General features: G+C 42.1%; 1 protein-coding gene across 1 annotated transcript in view; it reads left to right on the top strand.

Annotated features, from left to right (window-relative positions):
* ERICH6B (glutamate rich 6B) overlaps positions 1-20,933 on the top strand; it is a 120,680-nt gene that overhangs the window by 39,025 nt on the left and 60,722 nt on the right. Inside the window, exons 6-7 of the mRNA XM_082245331.1 lie at positions 4,930-5,012; positions 16,076-16,231. Of these exons, the coding sequence (XP_082101457.1) occupies positions 4,930-5,012; positions 16,076-16,231 (239 nt within the window). The remainder of the gene's footprint in view (positions 1-4,929; positions 5,013-16,075; positions 16,232-20,933) is intronic.

Genomic DNA, 20,933 nt, shown 5'->3' with positions numbered 1-20,933 from the left:
CCAGATTTCACATTAAAGAGGTCCTGTCATGCTTATTTCTATTACAAGGGATGTTTAAATTCCTTGTATTAGGAATAAACGTGATCAAAATTTATTTTTTTTAAAAAAGTGTAAAAATAAAAAATAAAATATAAAATAAATAGGAAAAATAAAAAAATTAAAGTGCCCCGTCCCCGTTAGCTCGCGTGCAAAAGCCAACACATACGCAAGTCGTGCCCACATATGTAAATGGTGTTCAAACCAAACATGTGAGGTATCACCGTGATCATTATAGGGAGAGCAATAATTTGAGCCCTTGCAATAATCTCCATTTTATTCTCTAGGGTCTCTGCTAAATATATATATATATATATATATATATATATATAATGTTTGGGGGTTCTAAGTAATTTTCTAGCAAAAAAAAAAACTGATTTTAACTTGTAGACAAGTGTCAGAAAAAGGCCCGGTCCAGAAGTGGTTAACCTATTAATCTGTGGTTGTCTATGGTTTGTCAAGCCAACCCACTGCTATATAAGATTAATATGGGGAGAGATGGAATTCACATACAGCTTACATTACGTTGACAATGAGATAACACATGGTTTCCAAAACAATTGACATAGACAGAATTAAAAAAAAAAAATTGCAACATATCATGTAGAGCACTAATATAACTGCAAATCTATACCACCTTTATTCCCCTCTAATACATTGTTCCTGCAGATCCTATTTAAAGCTTTAACCCTCTACATTAAATAAGACACACATAGGTCCGTGTCTTCTGGGCTGTCTGCTGTAAGGTGTCACTATGCGATTATCCAGTGTGAAGATGGTGTAGATTATCTCATTCAATAGCCACATTCTTTGCCCTTCCTTCCGAGGTCTTTTCACATATTATTAGATTCACACATTTTCCATTCGAACAAAAGATCTGCGAAATTGGATAAAAGATAGCAATCTTGTTTTATGATTGGAGTTGACACAAGGGTCACATCTCAGAGAGTTAAAAAAATAAGATCAACTGGTCTCTCAATTTTATCATTTCCACTGATGGCTATCAACATGCTTTTGCCATATTCTCCTTCATTCATTAAATTGCAAAGTGGTGGAACACAACTCAAACATATAAATCTTTGATTTGGTACTATTACATATATTACAGCTTCATATGGAATCTACAGTTCCATAAAGAAAAGATTGAACCAGTTGCATCAGTCAATGCCCCCAAATTGAATATAATGTCTACACCAGTCTTAAACATACAAACACACATGGTTTGATTGGAAACCAGTTATTTACCTATAGTATATTATACTATATAGTACTATACTGTATATACTATAGGGTATAGTTCTGATTGGGTACATTCAGCCTGCCCATAATCATTATTCCACAATCGATCAACTTGGGTACAACCAGCCCGCCAGATTCTCTTGTGATTATTGCTAGTGGCTGCTACAACCGCTAGCAATAATCACTGTCTTCTCCCGGCTGGGAGGGCTCCCCAGGACCCAGGCAAGACAATTGCTGATTCTCCTATCAGCACTGTGTGTGTTGATGAGGGAATCATGTAAATTTCTTTCCTGCAAGTCATGGTTGCAAGAAAGAAATTCGCACTGTTTATGACCGACCTTAGAGAACATACATCATATATGCAAATTGTGGCTGTGCTTAGTTTTTTAACTACATACAACTGACATGCTAGACTAGTGCTAGTCAAATCTAGACATATTTCCAGAAATCTGGTGATTTCTTTAAGGAGCCCATTCAAAATTAAGCGATTAGTTGTGGTGCGTTGCATGTCCTTTTATTTTGTAAGGGTGTTTTCACTTTACTTTGTGAATCTGGTGAAAATTCACTTTACAAAGAATACCCAATAACAAATGTGTTTCTAAAAAAAAATAATGGATAAATTTGTGTGTGTGAAATCTATGTGCTGTGAATACCAACTTATTATGAGCTGCAGCTGAGACAAGGCAATCAAATGCCCTAGAATGAAATTAATATATAGACAGCGCTGCTCACTACCCAAATCCGTCTAAAAGTCTATCTATAACCAAGTGTCCAACAAATCACTTTGTGTAAGTTAAAATTTAAAAAAACTAAAAAACCCTAGAAAAACAAAAAAAAAGTCTTCAGACTTTAAATCTTCAAACGTGCAAATAAGTGTTAGAGCCTCCCCTGCCCCAAAGCACCCCCCACCCCATGTTGAGAGCATGTGGCCTGGTATGGTTCAGAAGGGGGGGCGCTCACCCCCTTTCCTGGCCTACAGGGCTGCATGCTCTGATAAGGATTTTAGGGGGGACCCAATGCCATTTTTTTATTTTGGAGTGGGGTTCCACTTAAAATCCATACCAGACCTAAAGGGCCTGGTATGGATTAGGGGGGACCACACATCATTTTTTTTCAAATTGCATTAAAACCGCATTAAAACTGAAGTTCAAAAATGCAAACCATGCCAGAAAACAATATCAATTGCAACCACATAGATGTGAACCTAGCCTAATCCTATATGCCTGGAGGAGTAAGATGAGGAAACATCAGAAGGAGGATCAAGAGAAGGATTATAAGTCCCAGCAAGCCCAGCATGTCTGCAATCTAAAGTGCAACTGACTTCTAACATTTATTTGTTGGGGTCAGCAACTCTTGGTGTGTGTGGGACCACCACATGAGGGAGCACATTTGAGGATTTACCCACTTGCCTACTGGGCACTTTTACCCCCTTCCGGTCTAGGCCAATTTTCAGCATGTGTCACAATTTGAATGACTATTGCCCAAATGAAATTTTCATCATTTTTATGAGAAAGATAGAGCTTTCCTTTATATATTTCTAAAAAACGAAAAAAGACCAAAAATTTTGAACAAAAAAAAAAAGTTTTTGTTATAAAATTTCTAAATAATTAAGGATTTTTCTCCTTCAATGAGGCTGCACTGATAGGCTGCACTATGGGCACTGATGAGGCTGCACTAATGGGCACTGATGAGGCTACACTAATGGGCACTGATGAGGCTGCACTGAAATGCGGCACTGATGAGCGCTGATAAGCGGCAGAGATAGGCGGCATCAATAGGCACTAATAGGCATCTTTGATGGGCACTAACAGGCATCACTGATGGGCACAGATTGGCAGCACTTAGGGGCACTGCACTGATAATCAGGACACTGACGATCAATGCCCTGATCATCAGTGTAGATGTCCCCTGTGTGGCTTTGCCAGTTATCGGCTCTCCTCTTTTCACGTGCTGTCATTGTTAGGAGAGGACTGCTAATAACTGCAAATCCTGATTGGACACAGCTGGTCACATGGTAAAGAGCTCTGTGATTGGCTCTTTACCCTGATCTGTGATCAGCTGTGTCCGATGTGCGCCCCAGGGGGCGCGCAGGAAGTGCAATCATGGGAGGAGGTCTATAGGCGCCTTCCCGGCAATGTGAGCCTGCGCTGTTAATTTGATGGACACTTGGTTATATATGGGTTCTTGTTATATATGTTTTTTTGTATGAGAAGGATTTGGGTAGTGAGCAGCTCTATGTATATATCCATTTAATACTCCATACCAAGCAAGAAGTGTCTTTTTTTTTCATTGTTTTTGCTTGCTTATAATTAAATAATGAAAGCCAGCAGGGCTTCACCTAATTCACTAAACTAAGGAAAAATTATCTTGCAAAAAGAAAATTCACTTTGCCAAACAAAAATGTGTCTTTACTAAATCAACCCCTTTTAAGTACAATATAAATATCAATTTCTAGACTTCAGCCAAAAACAACCAAAGGCAGGCATAGAGCACTTTCTCAATAGGCCTTTTCTCAAAGACTTTGATTATTCCTAAGATCATTGTTAAATAATCATAATGTAACCAATAGCAATGTACAGAAATGCGTTTTGCCTATATTGTGTGCATTATCTAATAAAAAACTGAAAGGGGACCCTTCAGCAAAAAGGCAAGGTCTGATTTTTACATGGCCCCCCTCCCCCTTGCTGAAAAGCAGCATAAACATTAAAAATAAAAACTGTAATGGGGAATTAGATAGTATACTCACCATCCCTTAAGGACTGAATCTAGCCTGTCTGCTCTGGGGGCGCAAGCACATTAATTTTATCATTGTGACTAAGTGCACTGTGGTAGTAGGGCTGGGCTTCAGCGCCTCAGTATAGGGTCTGATACCAAGACCAAAATCTAGGGAGGCACAGCCCACCCCAGCACCCCACTAGATCTGGGCCTGCTTCCTTCCAGCTTCAAACCACAGCATCTGGCCAAGGGTGACATCATTCCCCTTTTGCCAAGATCTGGGGAAACCTTTGTGTTGCAGTGTCTTTTTCAGAGATTTGAAATACTCACCATTCCCTGGGGTCATGTAGGCAAAAGAATAACGTCACCCCCTACACTGCAAAAATCAGAGGAGTAAATAAAGGATCTAATCCTTCGACCATCACACTCCAAACACACACAAACACGTGCTTTTTTTTAACATGCTGCTTTTCAGTAAGGGGTAGTCCATCTTAATTTGTACCATATAAATCAATTGTAAACTAAACATTATCAGAACATTTCTGATAGCCTTTTTCTAGATTTTCCAAGTTGCTTATGAGGTGGAATTATAGATGTCCTATATAATAGTGAACATCATTATTATTGGTACTCTTTGTGCTGAAAAAAGAGGACAATAAATTGTGCAAGTATTACTGTGTAATGAGGCAACAAGTGAAGATATATGGCATGTCCATTCTTGGCAGCAGAATGCAGACAACCTTTATTACTAAGAATTTCAGTATATGAATATTCTTCCCCTGAGGATTTAATACAGCGTATGAAAATTCAACATGTCTTATGTATCATTTGCTATTGCTTTTTAGATTGGAACATGGAATATGTTGACACAATATAAATAAAAGATAAAGTGATGATCTTGGTTATTGACGACAGTAATTCATTGTTTCTTTTAAACAGATGCCTGAGAACATTGTCAGTGAATGCTACAACTCTGGGTCAAGTTTCCTCATTCTCTTTACAGATGGATCTGGGCAAGTTCTGTATCCAGCAATTATATGGTGTTATCAGATTGTACTGACTATATGAAACCTACAAACTTCTTCCCATTCATGAATGGGGCAGTTCTAAAAATTGGTGCAGGTTGTCTTAATTGTGTGTATTGTTTCATTTAAAATAATTTATAGCATGTGTCATGGAGTAAAATGTAATATTAAATAACATGATTATTATAGCCAAATTGGACAGAGCAGCAAAAGTGGGTACAGAATCTCTGACACGTTAAAAAATGGAGATTACAGAGATATAAAATGAATGGAAGCCTCAAGGAGCGTGGCATATTCTTACCACATGTCCTTCTAACCCCATTTAACCACTTAAGCCCCAGCCCTATTTCGGACACTTTTTGTTTAAAAGTTAAAATCAGTATTTTTTCCTAGAAAACTACTTAGAACCCCCAAACATTATATATAAATATATATATATATATATATATATATATATATATATATATTTTTTTAGCAAAGACTCTGGAGAATAAAATGTCAGTCATTGCAATATTTTTTGTCACGCGGTATTTGCACAGCGGTCTTTAAAATGCAATTTTTTTTGGAAAATGTTTGAAAAATCACATTTCACTGCATTTAAAAAATACTAAACAGTAAAGTTAGCCCATTTTTTTTGTATATTGTGAAAGATGATGTCACGCCGAGTAAATAGATACCCAACATGTTACGTTTTAAAATTGCGCACACCCGTGGGATGGCGACAAACTACGGTCAATAGAGATCTCAATAGGCGACGCTTTACATTTTTTTAATGGTTACCAGTTTAGAGTTGGAGTGTAGCTCTTTTTTTTTAATTATTGCTAACGCTCTGGCGATCGCAGCGATACCTCACATGTGTGGTTTGAACAGCGATTTCATTCGCGGCTCGACTTCCGTATACGTTTTTTTTGGTTTGACAGTTTGGTTGAGAGCACAACCAATGTGACAGCTAGCATATCTGGCATGTTTTTGGAAACTATCAAATGGATGGGTTTACTTCCGTTTTAAATATAGTGCCTTGGGGGGTCCCCTTAGTCTGTCCATAAAGTGGCACATCTGTACCATAAATAAAACCTGCTGCAGCAATAATGACAATGGCTTGGGGTGCCAGTCTGTACGATGAGGCCACAAATTATTGCACTAGGAACAAGATTAGAAACTTTTTTGATAAATTCTGGCTCTTTTGCAGACTTCAGATATAATTAACAGATGCAGAAAAATGAAGCTTTGAGTGTTGGTGGTGCCTTCACACTGTAACCCTATAGAGCAGTGCTTCTCAACCTGTAAGTCGTGACCCCTTTGGGGGTCGCCTAAGACCATCGGGAAACACATTATTTCCGATGGTCTTAGGCAGGGAATGCACCGTGGCACCGGCAACTGAATAAAAAAAAGGCCACGGCCAGACCGACAGGTACACTGCGCATGCGCCGCCGCCATTTGGGAAAGCATCTCCTGCACCATGCCCGCAGCCTCTGCATCTCCTATACCACGCCCGCAGCCCCTGCATCTCCTGCACCATGCCCGCGGCCCCTGCATCTCCTGCACCATGCCCACAGCCCCTGAATCTCCTACACCATGCCCGCAGCCCCTGCATCTCCTGCACCATGCCTGCAGCCTCTGCATCTCCTGCACCATGCCCGCAGCCCCTGCATCTCCTGTACTATGCCTGCAGCCCCTCCATCAATTTGTAACACTGAAAATACATCATACATATCAGATATTTACATTATGATTCATAACAGTAGCAAAATTACAGTTATGAAGTAGCAATGAAAATGATTTTATGGTTGGGGGTCACCACAACATGAGGAACTGTATTAAAGGGTCGCGGCATTAGGACGGTTGAGAACCACTGCTATAGAAGTAATGAAAGCAAGAATTGGCCTTGCTGTCAAAAATTAAAGTGGTATGCCCTGGTCAAACAGTGGCGGAAAAATTGGGATTTGGGTGTTGATGGTGGTCAAGGAGGTAGTATAAACCACTCTGGGAGCTGCTGTGGACTGTGCACTAGTCTCTGCTTGGATGATGGAGGACAGGAGTGCATTCCTAATGACACTCCTATGCATTTAAAAATTGTGCATGCATTTACGCACGCCAAACGCATGGTATTGCAGTATCGTGTTTTGCAGCGCAATTTTAAAAATCATGCTAGCAGAGGTTACTCACTCAGTCGCTTAATGTCCTGCAGCATAGATGGTGGCTTCTGCCCAGGCCTTCTGCTGTTCAAGTACCACTTGCTGGGGGTGAGGGTTCCTCTTTGCTTCCTTCCTCTTTTCTCAGCACACCGTCTCTCTCTTTCTTTCTTTCTTTCTCTCTCTCTCTCTCTCTGGCACCTTCTGCCTGGAGTCAGAGCCCCCCAACACAAGGGTCTCCTCCAGGCCTCTGGATCCTGGATTCTTTCTCCACATGCTCCTGAGCAAATATGGGCCAACTCTCCACCTTTTGGGCCATTCCTACCCCGGGATTGGTAGAGCTCCCATAAATATTCAGGCTTGTATCTCTATCCCTCCACCCACTAAGTTCTGGAGCTTTCTGAAAGCTTCCAGAAGCCAGGGGGAGGCGACAGAGGCTCAGCCCTCATAGCCTGCCAGCTGAACTGTACATGACCCCAAATAATCCTAGCTCCTCCAACTACAGTGAAGCTTAACTAAATGTACCTAATCTATTCACACTAATAAAAATAGGGTGCTACACAAGGAATAATAGGAGCTAATTTATGGTAATTAAAATCATGTATTTAGACATATGCATTTCAAAAATAAATTAATATACAGCAGTAGCACAAAATGGCTATTTCCTGTTAGGTGTCGTGTATCTTTTCAGTTTTGTAGCAGGCAGGAAAGATGTAAATGAAGACTAGAAACACACAAAATATATGTGATCTGGTATTTATGGGCAGCCGTATTTTGTTGCAGGATAATCTTTATATAGCATAATGTACTCTCCGATGTTACTGTTGTAAAATGATATAGAGACACTTAGGGACCTGAGCGTGTTTGTTTTCAGGTGAATTACTATATGACTGCCCATTTCATTTAGTGCACACCCACACACACTTGCACTTACCAAGATATATTGTGAGGCACTAATGGAAACAGCACAGCAGTACAGTATAGTAGTTTTCTGTGCTCTTGTGTATAATTATCATTAAGAAGTGACTCAAAGAGCATTAGCCTAGTAATAATTTATCATTTTACATGTATGTTATCTTTTAAATCATTGCAGAGATAACCTTGCCTGTCCCTGGTTGGTAGAAATGCTTTTTTTAAATATTATTTTGTTTGAATTCACACAACAGTATGCTTAACCACTTCTGGACCAGAGGGTTATACCCCAGTGGCGGCTGGTGCTCAAAATTTTTGGTGGGGCGCAAAAAGAAAAATGGAATAGGTATTGCTTTGTGTCAAAAACGCAGTAAAAAATTGCGTGACTTTGAAGTCATGGTACAGGCATGGCACAGGTGATGGTACAGGAGATGGTATAGGCATGGCACAGATATGGTATAGGCATGGCACAGATATGGTACAGGAGATGGTATATGCCCCCTTTCAATGCAGTGACCAGCGTACATGCCCCCTTTCAATGCAGAGACCAGCGTACATGCCCCCTTTCAATGCAGAGACCAGCGTACATGCCCCCTTTCAATGCAGAGACCAGCGTGCGTGCCCCCTTTAATGCAGAGATCAGCGTGCGTGCCCCCTTCAATGCAATGAATATTGTGCTGTGCCCCCTTCAATGCAATGAACACTGTGCTATGCCCCCTTCAATGCAATAAACACTGTGCTGTGCCCCCTTCAATGCAATAAACACTGTGCTGTGCCCCCTTCAATACAATAAACACTGTGCCCCCTTCAATGCAATGAACACTGTGCTGTGCCCCCACAATGCAGAGTTCAGCGTGCATGCCCCCTTCAATGCAACTGTGCTGTGCCCCCTTCAATGCAATGAACAATGTGCTGTGCCCCCTTCAATGCAATAAACACTGTGCTGTGCCCCCTTCAATGCAATAAACACTGTTCTGTGCCCCCTTCAATGCAATGAACACTGTGCTGTGCCCCCACAATGCAGAGTTCAGCGTGCGTGCCCCCTTCAATGCAAATGTGCTGTGCCCCCTTCAATGCAATGAACACTGTTCCGTGCCCCCATCAATGCAGAGTTCAGCGCGCGAGCCCCTTTCAATGCAGAGCGCCACAGCATTGTTCCCAATCACTGCAGAGCACCACAGCATTGTCCCCAATCACTGCAGAGCGCCACAGCATTATCCCCAATCACTGCAGAGCGCCACAGCATTGTCCCCAATGATTGTAGAGTGCCACAGCATTGTCCCCCAATGATTGCAGAGTGCCACAGCATTGTCCCCCAATGATTGCAGAGTGCCACAGCATTGTCCCCCAATGATTGCAGAGTGCCCACAGCATTGTCCCCCAATGATTGCAGAGTGCCCACAGCATTGTACCCCAATGATTGCAGAGTGCCACAGCATTGTACCCCAATGATTGCAGAGTGCCCACAGCATTGTACCCCAATGATTGCAGAGTGCCACAGCATTGTCCCCCAATGATAGCAGAGTGCCACAGCATTGTACCACAATGATTGCAGAGTGCCCACAGCATTGTACCCCAATGATTGCAGAGTGCCACAGCATTGTACCCCAATGATTGCAGAGTGCCCACAGCATTGTACCCCAATGATTGCAGAGTGCCACAGCATTGTACCCCAATGATTGCAGAGTGCCCACAGCATTGTACCCCAATGATTGCAGAGTGCCCACAGCATTGTCCCCCAATCAATGCAGAGACCAGCGTGCGTGCTCCCTTCAACCCAATGCACTTACCTGGTGGCGGCTCGGCTATCGGCGGCGGCTTCTCCCCTCCTCGATCCTTCGTCCTCTTCTGCGGCGGCGGGAAGGTGAGCGGCTTCTCCCTTGTCCTCTTCTGCGGCGGGAACCGGCGGGAAGGTGAGCGGCGGTGATGGTTAGTGACTGACGCACGCAGCGGCACCGCCCCCATTGCGACATCAGCGATCGGATGTCCTGGATGATGATTGGTCCAGGCTGGAGACTGGACCAATCACAGCCAGGATATCACGAAGGTGGGGGTGGCCAAGCTCTCTTTCCTGCGCCCAGGTTACGCCCCCAGAAGGCAGCCAATCGGCGCCTCTTCTAGGTCGAAAACCCCACCCCCCCCCCTTTAGCCACCACATAGGCCGTCAAACCAATTTTTTTTTCTATAACTTTATGAATCTTTTTTGTCATTATTTTTTCTTTTTTTTAGCACGGGCCGCCACTGTTTTACCCCCTTAATGACAAGGCCATTTTTTGCAACACGGCACTACGTTAGTTTAACTGACACTTGCGCCGTTGTGCGACGCTGTACCCAAATAAAACTGATGTCCTTTTTTTTTCCCATAAATAGAGCTTTCTTTTGGTGATATTTGATCACCTCTGCAATTTTTATTTTTTGCGCTATAAACAAAAAGAGAGCGAAAATTCTGAAAAACAACTATATTTTTTACTTTCTGCTATAAAACATTCCCTATTAAAAAAATTTAAAAAAAATATTATTTTTTTCATCATTTTAGGTCAATATGTATTCTGCTACATATTTTTGGTAAAAAAAAAATCTCAATTAGAGTATATTGATTGGTTTACACAAAAGTTATCACGTCTACAAACTAGGAAAAAAATGTATGTCATTTTTATTTATTTATATATTTTTTTACTAGTAATGGCAGCGATCAGTGATTTTTAGCAGGATTGCGACATTGCAGCGGAAAGGTCGGACACCTAACTGACATTTTGGCACTTTTGGGGGGACCAATGACATTACTACAGTAATCAGTGCTAAAAATATGCACTGTTACTGTACTAATGACACTCGCAGGAAAGGGGTTAACACCAGGGGCGATCAAAGGGTTAAATGTGTCCCTAGGGGGTGCTTTCTAACTGTGTGGAGGATGGGCTCACTGAATGAACAGAGAGACCTGTGTTCCTAAATAAGAGAAACACAGGAGCCCTGTGTTCATTACTGACAGAACAGAGGTATGCCGTGTTTACAATGGCAGCCATTGGATAAAAGCTTTGGCACTGGGAAACACTTTTTAAAAGATAAAAAGTTTCTTTTTCTATAAGACTATATAGATCAGACCATAATGAGGGATAAATGAGTAGGAAAGAGGGACATAGAGACCTTGTTCCAAATCAGGGACAGTCCCTCAAAATGAGGGACAGTTGGGAGCTATGCATTCAGTGCTGGAGGTGCCGCCACTGCGTTCCCCCATGTTCCACCTGAAAAAAAGCCCTGCTTGGCATCAATGAACTTTGGCATTTAGTGTAACCCCCCAGTAGCTCTGATTTTAGGCTTCTGGATATTTGAGCACTGTCCTGTTATATTCCTTACAGAAAACAGATGTTACATCCTCTTAACTAGATGATAACTTAGAGGATAAGTTCACCTTTAAAAAAAATATTAATAAATGCACATATTTTTGCAGGTAAAAAATGTGCATTTATTATTTTTTATCAAAGGTTCACAGATGCAATGCACAGGCTCCTGCAGACCTGTCCTCCAGTTCTATGTCTGCACTGAGGTATGGCCTTTCAGTTACTGAGCTGGAGGACGTGTCAATAGACTGAGTAAGGGTAATAATCACCCTTGTATACAATTTAGAGCTAGAAGTCCATCTCAAATAGTTTATTCATTCACATATCTCTGTGAATGAATGATGCAGCTCTGGATTTTTCCAAAAACACAGCTACACAAATACGGTGTGATAAAAAAATATTGAAACAATCTCCATTTCATTCTCTAGGGTCTCTCCTAAAAAAAAAAATATATATATATATATATATACTGTGTATATATATATATATATATATATAATTAAATAAAAAGAATAGTAGCGCAAAAAGTCACTCAGATATGACTCTTGGGATGCATAAAACAATACAACCATAAATATAGGGCTGTTACTAAAACACTCTAATAAGGGTATTATTATTAATATTTTTTATTCCCTTTTTGAATGGAATTTTTTACTACAGTTCTACTACAATTTATATGGGTGTGATTTTGTAGTATTTTAACATACGTGTGTTGTTTCTGTATATATGTGTTTTATTAGATATGGGGTATTCCATATATATATATATATATATATACTGATCCGTTTTTTTCACATGTTATTTATGATTTATAATGTCATTTTGTGCTCAATTGTTGATATTGTATTATGGGGCTTATGCGTTTGGTAACGCTCTGCAGACTGAATATCGGCACAGGGTAGACCCTTAAATTGATGCTTCAAATATGGTAATTGTTACTATTTAGCTTGATTTTTATATGAGCATCTGTGTGTCCGTTGAGTGTCAGGTTGGGCACTTCCAGCGCTGCTCAATTTTCTAGCAGTGTCACGGCCACTATCCCTATGCAGAGAAAATACGTAATTTGGATGTGCTTGTTTACTTCCGCCGTCGGAAGCGCTGGTTGTCTTCTGGCCGGCTTACAGCTGTGCCGATTGGTCGCGGTGCGTTCCAGCGGAGGTATTTAGATGGTGGATGGCGACGTCTGGTCACGCCCCCAGTTGAAGTCGGAAATGACGAAACGCGTCGGGGCGTGACCAGACGACGCATCCAACATCACGTGGTATGGTAGAGGACCCACCCGGAAGTATCGGGGTTGGCGTGGAGTCAACCCAGGGGACTACACGAGTGAGGATCCTTTCCTGGCCGCTTTTTGTTACTACATAGAGCCTGCCTTTTCTTACTTATGTGAGTGCAATTTACTTTTTAATAAAGCTGAGTTTTACAGTACTTCACTATTGGAGTTATTTTGCCTTGCATGTGATCATTATGCCGAGTGGAGTCTGTGGAAAGGAGGTCTGATTAAGTGTGTGCAACAGCGGTGATACATCCAGGTCGTTTGTTTACACCTATCATCAGTATTTTTGATACCTGCCCATTGTGCTCTTGTGTGAGAACACCTGAGTCACTTTATTTGGTGAGTTGCCACTTCTACTGACCCCTCGGTGTGACACTTGGTGGTGGTTGAAAAGGTGATCCAGTAGTAACATCACTCATTCCTGGACGGTCTATGGACTTTTAAAGGACTTTTTTTACCCTTATTAGAGTGTTTTAGTAACACCCCTATATTCATGTTTGTATTGTTTTATGCATCCCAAGAGTCATATCTGAGTGACTTTTTGCGCTACTATTCTTTTTATTTATGTTTTTCCAATATGTATCGTTATTTGGTGAAGTAGCAGCAGTCTGTATATTTTAGCAGTTAACGAACTGACTCCTCCAACAAGCGCAGAGATATCCTGCTTGACAAATTTGTGTCCAGATATATACTCTTTATATATATAATGTTTGGGGGTTCTAAGTAATTTTCTAGCAAAAAACAAAATTATTTTAAACAACAAGTGTCAGAAAAAGGCCCGGTCCAGAAGTGGTTATTTTTCAAATTAGCAAGTTGTTTCTTGTGGAAAATTAAAGAGACTTCCACTGTCATTCTTCCTATTCGGGAAAAATGACCGGCTCTCTTGTAACCTCCACCAATCTATTCCCTGGGTAATCAAAATCTCTTTCTAAGGCTGACCATGCATGCTCAATTTTCTTGTACAATTTTCTGTTAGATTTACCAAAAACCGCATAATATGAGGTCAAAACTAAACAACACTTTCAATAGTATTCAATTAGGCAGGCCTTTGTACTACATAGTTGAAGGTAAATCTAAAGAAATATGTACAGAAAATTGTAAGAAAATTGTATAATGTATGGCCAGCCGTAATGAGAGTTGCCACTTAGCAGGTGACAGTATTAGGTGTTTTAAAGGAGGTCACATGTTAATCTATTATGTTTTTTTTCTAAAGAGAGCACAGCAGAAGCTGTTTGTTTTCAGGTTGTTTCTTGCTGATTGATAGTGTGTATGGAGTTGCACAGTGTGGAGAGAAAGAGGACGGTAGGGGCTGAATCATTCTTCTGACTCATTCTGGGCTGTGCCCATGCAGTTTCAGCTTTAGCTAATGACCTCTGCAAAAACCGTCTTTTCCAGGAAAGTAGTTCAGATAAGTCAGGTTAATAAACAGGCAAAAAATTTGGGGGAGCATACCCATGTATTTCTAAAGCTGCTGCAGCTATGAACCAAAAGACATGTATATTAAAAAAGAATAGCGCGCAAATGCAAAAGAAATAACTACCAAATCTGAAGACAATCCATAAATAAAAATGGGGGTTTGGTCCCACCATATGGCCATATCGTGCTCAAGCCCACTACTGCGTCAAAGTACCCCATTATCAGTGGGTCCTACACTATCCATGAAAAAGAGATGAATCCAGCCTAACCCTTGGAGATAATACTCCTTGCTGGGAAGGATGTGCAAATGCACTACAGGGGACTCCTCCTATATCCACTTGATGGTGGACACTGATTGAGTACAGGTGTGTGTGGGGGGGTGGGGAGGGTTGCTCAACCTCGATAGTCTGGTCAGACCGAATACATATCCACTTGATGGTGGCTATAGGAGGAGTCCCCTGTAGTGTCCCCCAAATTTTTTGCCTGTTTATTATGTATTCGGTCTGACCAGACTATCGAGGTTGAGCAACCCTCCCCACCCCCCCACACACACCTGTACTCAATCAGTGTCCACCATCAAGTGGATATAGGAGGAGTCCCCTGTAGTGCATTTGCACATCCTTCCCAGCAAGGAGTATTATCTCCAAGGGTTAGGCTGGATTCATCTCTTTTTCATGGATAGTGTAGGACCCACTGATAATGGGATACTTTGACGCAGTAGTGGGCTTGAGCACGATATGGCCATATGGTGGGACCAAACCCCCATTTTTATTTATGGATTGTCTTCAGATTTGGTAGTTATTTCTTTTGCATTTGCGCGCTATTCTTTTTTAATATACAAGTCAGGTTAATACATGAATGGGAGCCTAGTTCCACCTGCTTGCTGGCAAAAGATAAATATGAAATATTCAAATTAAAGATTTCATAAGTACCTGACTACAACAAAATGAATGAATATTTTTAAAACCATTTTTATTCATTTTAGGGGTCGCTCGCACATGGCTATGTTTTCAGTTATTTGCATCTGCTAAAATAAGTATTGAGTTGGCCCACCGTTTGCAGCTATAACTGCTTCAATGCTTCTGAGAAGGCTGTCCAAAAGGTTTAGAAATGTGTCTATGGGAATGTTTGACCATTTTTCCAGAAGCCCATTTTTGAGGTCAGGCACTGATGTTGAAGAGAAGGCCTGGCTCGCAGTCTGCGCTCTAATTCATCCCAAAGGTGTTCTATTGGATTGAGGTCAGGACTCTGTGCAGGCCAGTCAATTTCCTCCACCCCAAACTCGCTTGTCCATGTCTTTATGGACCTTGTTTTTTGCACTGGAGAGGGGATTATGGTGTGGGATTGTTTTCAGGGGTTGGGCTTGGCCCCCTAGTTCCAGTGAAGGGAACTCTTAAAGCATACCAAGACATTTTGGAAAATGTAATGCTCCCAACTTTGTGAGAACAGTTTAGGGTTGGCCCTTCCTATTCTAACATGACTGAGCAAGGTCCATAAAGACATGGCTGAAAAAGTTTGGGGTGGAGGAACTTGACTGGCGTGCACAGAGTCCTGACCTCACTCTGAACAACTTTGGGAGGAATTAAAGCACAAACTACGAGCCAGGCCTTCTCTCCAACATCAGTGCCTCACTTTACAAATCTGCTTCTGGAAGAATGATCAAACATTCCCATAGAGACACTCCTAAATATTGTGGACAGCCTTCCCAGAAGAGTTGAAGCAGTTATAGCTGCAAAGGGTGGGCCAACTCAATATTAGACCCTATGGACTACAACTGGGATGCCATTAAAGTTTATGTGCGTGTAAAGGTAGGCGTTCCAATACTTTTGGTAATATAGTGTATTTTTGACTTTTACATCAGGTTCACCAGAAATTCTTTGGGAGCTTAATCTTATGTTATGGTCTCCTAATATGCTCAGTAACATGTTTTTCATCTAGAATGTCTTGAGTTACAACAATCATCTCTTGTCCTTAACTATAAATCAGTTATCCATCAGGAAATATTGGTATCTTGATTGCCCGCTCAAAATCCGCCCAATTAACCTTCATCGTCATGGAAGATACGAAGCACAAACCACAAATACAAGCTGTTTTTATGAGTAATGGTCACGCAGCCTGCTACCATCTGAACGGGAGGCTTTGGTAAGTAAAAAGAGGAATGATAAATTTAAAAAAAAAACAATCTTAAAGCAAGGTAGTAAAGGAAAGATGATAGCATTAAATCAAACCAGAGTGACTGGAATAATTTAAAAAGCAACACAAAATGTAATAGCAAAGATTTGCAGTAGATTTGCAAAGTATTAGCAATCGGGATGCAGTGAAACTTTTGATGAAGGGGTTTTACTGAAAGTTCATATTACCCTGAAACACAGGCAATTACAATGACAATACACCATATTATCATTTTGTAATTAAATGACCAATCATAAATCATTTATTTAAAAATTATATATTAATATACATAGTTTAAAATGGAGACAAAGTAGCATGTCAAATAAATATAGTAATTTTTGCATTTTATATCCATCTTCCATGAGACAGCAGAGGGATAATTTCAGTGTCATTAGACTGGGGAAGGGCAATGTGGGTATCTTCAGTAGGGATGGGCGAATGGTTCAGCCCATGCAGTAATGCACTGAAATAAATTGCGGTAAACCTGCAATAACGTACTGCAATATACTGTGATAAACGTGTATTATTGCACTGAATCATACTGCAGGAAACCTGCCTTTACAAAATAAAATGACTCTTAATGAAAAATGAACAGCCACACTACTCTCACACTGTACTATCACTAGATTCACACTAATGTGACACTAAAGTAAAAATCAACGGTCCCACTACACTCACACTGCACTATCACCAGTCGGATGTAGAGTTCAACAAACGGTTTGGCCCGAGCATGAGTTCGGGGCCGAACATTGGCTGTTCACACGTTCGATGAACATCCAAATTAACAAGGCGTTCAAAAATTTGTTTGGCCCGCCAAATGACCACAATGCACTGCGCCAATGCATTGAAAGCCCTGATTGGCTAAAGCAATGAAAGATTTTGACAGGGCACAGAGCACTGTCAGAACCATGATTGGAGAAAGTAATGATGACTCTATCCAATCATGGCTCATTGCTTTTAGTCCCACCCCCACACTAAAAAAGTATTTTTTCAATAGTGGTCATTTGTAGTGTGATATTGGCATGGAGATAGATAGAACAGGGCTCTGTTCAGTGCTACTAGAGAGTTAGTGTGCTATTCTGATTCTATTGTCAGTGTAGAATATCAGTTTAGTGTGAATCTAGTGCACATTTAATGCAGTATATCTCAGTGCGTTACATGCCGCTTAATGCAGTATATTTCTGTGCGTTATTGCACATTTAATGCAGTTTATTTTTCTGTGCATTACATGCCGTTTAACACAGTATATTTCTGTGCGTTACTGCACGTTTAATGCAGTATATTTCTGTGTGTTAGTGCACGTTTAATGCAGTACATTTCTGTATGTTATTGCACATTGAACGCAGTATATTTCAGTGTGTTACGTGCCATTTAGCGCAGTATATTTCTGTGTGCTACTGCACGTTTAATGCAGTATATTTCTGTGCGTTAGTGCACGTTTAACGCAGAATATTTCTGTGCGTTAGTGCACTGGCTTGCTAAACCATCCTCATCATCCGTCACTCAAGCAGGGACTAGTGTGCAGTCCACTGCAGCTGCCAGAGTGGCTAAATCTGCCTCCTTGTCCACAGCTATTCCTGCCTTAGCCCCAGCATCAGGCATTGAAGAGTCAGCTGAGTTATTTGGACACAGCGTCAGCCACTTGCTCCTTGATGATCCATAGCCATTACTTGATTCAAATGTTGGTTCTGAGGTTGAGGAAGGTAGGAACATGAGCCTACAGAGAAGGGAGAACACTGGTACACAAATTGGCAGTCATGTTCCCCCAGCCGCAGCGTATTGCCAAGTTGTCTCCAATGGTAATGAGGATGGAGGAGATGATGATGATGTCACTGATGCAACTTGGGTGTCGGATAGAGCAGAGGAGGAAAGTGAGAGTGAGGCACAACCCCAACGAGGCAGCCATCATGGAAGAGTATCTAGCAGCCACTCTATTCCATCATATTGTGGAGCTGTTATCTCCCAGCACCCCTCCCACAGCTCAGCTGGCTGGGCCTTTTTTAGCACATGTGCAGCCGATCGCACTGTTGCAATTTGCAAACTTTGTCTCAAGCATATCAAGCATGGCAAAAACAGTAGCCATTTGGGTACCACATGCTTGGCAAGGCATTTAACCTCCCACCACTTAGCCCGTTGGCAAGAGAACCTAAAAGCCACACAAAAGGGATGCAATTCTGTTCCTCCTGCTCCTTACCACAGTCTACCCCTGCTATACCTCATGACCTCTCAGCAGCCTACACTGACAGGGATGATGGTATAGCACAGAGTGTCCCAGGTCCTCACAGCACATCTGCCAGTAGCACACCACCAACTGTAGACTATAGCCAGCAAATTTCTGTGACCCGTCTGCTACAGCGGAAAAAAAATACAGTCACTACCACCCACATGCCAAGCGTCTAAATGCAAGCTTGTCAAAACTGCTGGCTTTACAACTTCTGCCTTTACATCTGGTGGATTCTGCCCTCTTCTGTGAATTTTCAGAATGTGCTGTACCACAATGGCAGGGTCCCAGTCAGTATTTCTTTTTACGTAAGGCCATTCCAGCTCTGTACCATCATGTGAAAGGCAATTTTGTGGCATCGTTGAGCAAGGCAGTCAGCTGCAAAGTCCACGTTACTGCTGACACATAGACCAGCAAGCATGGTCAGGGACACTATATTTAGTTCACTGCACACTGAGTAACTCTGCTTGCAATTCAGAAAGATGCAGGACAGGGCTCAGTGCTGCAGCTTGTTGTGCCACCATGTCTCCATACAGTTAGTGGTGATGATGCGAGATTTGTCAGCTCTACCCCCTCCTCCTCCATGCCCTCCTCTGCTGAATTGTCCTATGAGCCACAAGCACCCCTAAGCGTTCAAGGGGCTTTTCAATGAGTCAGGCTAAAAGGTGCCATGCAGTGCTTAAGTTGGTGTGTCTAGGGGACAGGAACCACACCAGAGCAGAGATTCTTGCAGCTCTGCAGCGGCCGGCCCTGAGGTGGTTCACGCCACGCCAGCTGGAGCCAGGAATGGTGGTGTGCGATAATGACACAAACCTCCTCTCCGCCCTTAGACAGGGAAAGTGGACAAATGTGCCATACGTGGCACATGTCTTTAATTTGGTGGTGCAGCGTTTCCAAAATAGGTACCCAGGGTTGGAAAATCTGCTAAAGCAGGCAAGAAGAGTCTGTAGCCATTTCAGTCTTGATTGGCTGAAATTCAGCAGGAATTCTACCTGCCCGTAAACCACCTGATTTGTGACATGCCCACCAGGTGGAACTCAACTTTGGCAATGCTGCAGCACCTGCACGTGCAGCAGATGGTTGTCAGTGAGTACATGTGTGAGTATGGCACAACTACAGCCTTAGGCCGGCTCAGCTTTTTTTTCCCTATGCCAATGGCTGCTGATAAAGGATGCATGCACTGTACTGTCACCATTCGAGGAGGCCAAAAGGATGGTGAGCCATGACAATGCATGCATGAGTGACAAAATCCCTGTTGTGTTCCTGCTGGAGCAGACTCTGCATGGCATTATAGACAGGGCACTCTAGGCAGAGCAGCGGGAGTAAGAGAAGGACTTCCTTTCCTCTCAAGGCCCGCTTTATGCAGACACCATTCTTCCTACACCACAGAACACACAAGAGAAGAGGGAGGAGTGGGATTCTGGCAGTTTTGGAGGCATTGAAGCAGAGGAAGACATACGTTAACCCTCAACAGATGGTTTTCCATTCCCAGAACCCTTGGGAGTAGAAAGTGGCTAGGAGAGGCAGTATCAGAGACTGCTTCTCATGTCTCCGCAAACTCCCTCCCTCATGCTTCAAAGCCTGCGAAAGGATCCAAGAATACAAGGAGAAGGATCACTATTGGCTGGCAACCCTCCTTGAGCACCGTTACAAGGGAAAATCTCAGAACTCATCCCCTTTCCACAGAGCATGTAGAAGACAAAATCTCTTGAGGACACTTTAAAAAGGAGTTTATCTAATGCTTTTCCTGACTCTGGTAGGTTATAGTGTTGTGGAAAACGTAGTTTTGAGGCTTCTGTTGGTCAAGAGAGGAGAGGTGGAGAAGGGGGCCGCCTAAGTGATGCATTTCACTATTTTTTTTAGTCCTCGCTGTCCAGAACTCTCAGCTTCCACATCCCAATCATCTGCATCATATGGTGGATCATTATCTAGGGGCAAAAACACAGATGGAGAGCTTTCCAGTTGACAATCCACTGGGTTACTGGGTCATGAGAATAGACCACTGGTCAGAACTGTATGCAATTGAGCTGCTGGGCTGCCCTGCATCAAGCGTGCTTTCCGAATGGGCATTCATAGCTGCTGGAGGTTTTGTTACTAATAATAGAAGGCATCTGTCCACAGACTCTGTGAACCATCTGACGTTTATCAAAATAAATTAGTCCTGGATTACCAGCAGCTATGAAGCCCCTGATGCCGATGTCACTGATTAAGTGTTTTTGGGATGTGGGATCTCTGCAGGACTTCAAGACAGCCTAGTGTTGTGGGTGTTGATTTCATCTGGAAGAAATGTTTGGTGTAGGTTTCATGGGCACAATTAACACCCAAAGACCAATTTTCCCGCACCTGTTTGACATATCATTTCAATCTTTGACAGCAAGGCTTTCATCAAGAGTATCTCTATAGGGATACGGTGTGAAGGCGCCACAGACACCCAAAGATCAATTTTTTGAC

This window comes from Pelophylax lessonae, assembly GCF_965119305.1.
Source record: "Pelophylax lessonae genome assembly, chromosome: 2".
Lineage (NCBI taxonomy): Eukaryota > Metazoa > Chordata > Amphibia > Anura > Ranidae > Pelophylax > Pelophylax lessonae.
This window is presented reverse-complemented; position numbering and strand designations above follow the sequence as displayed.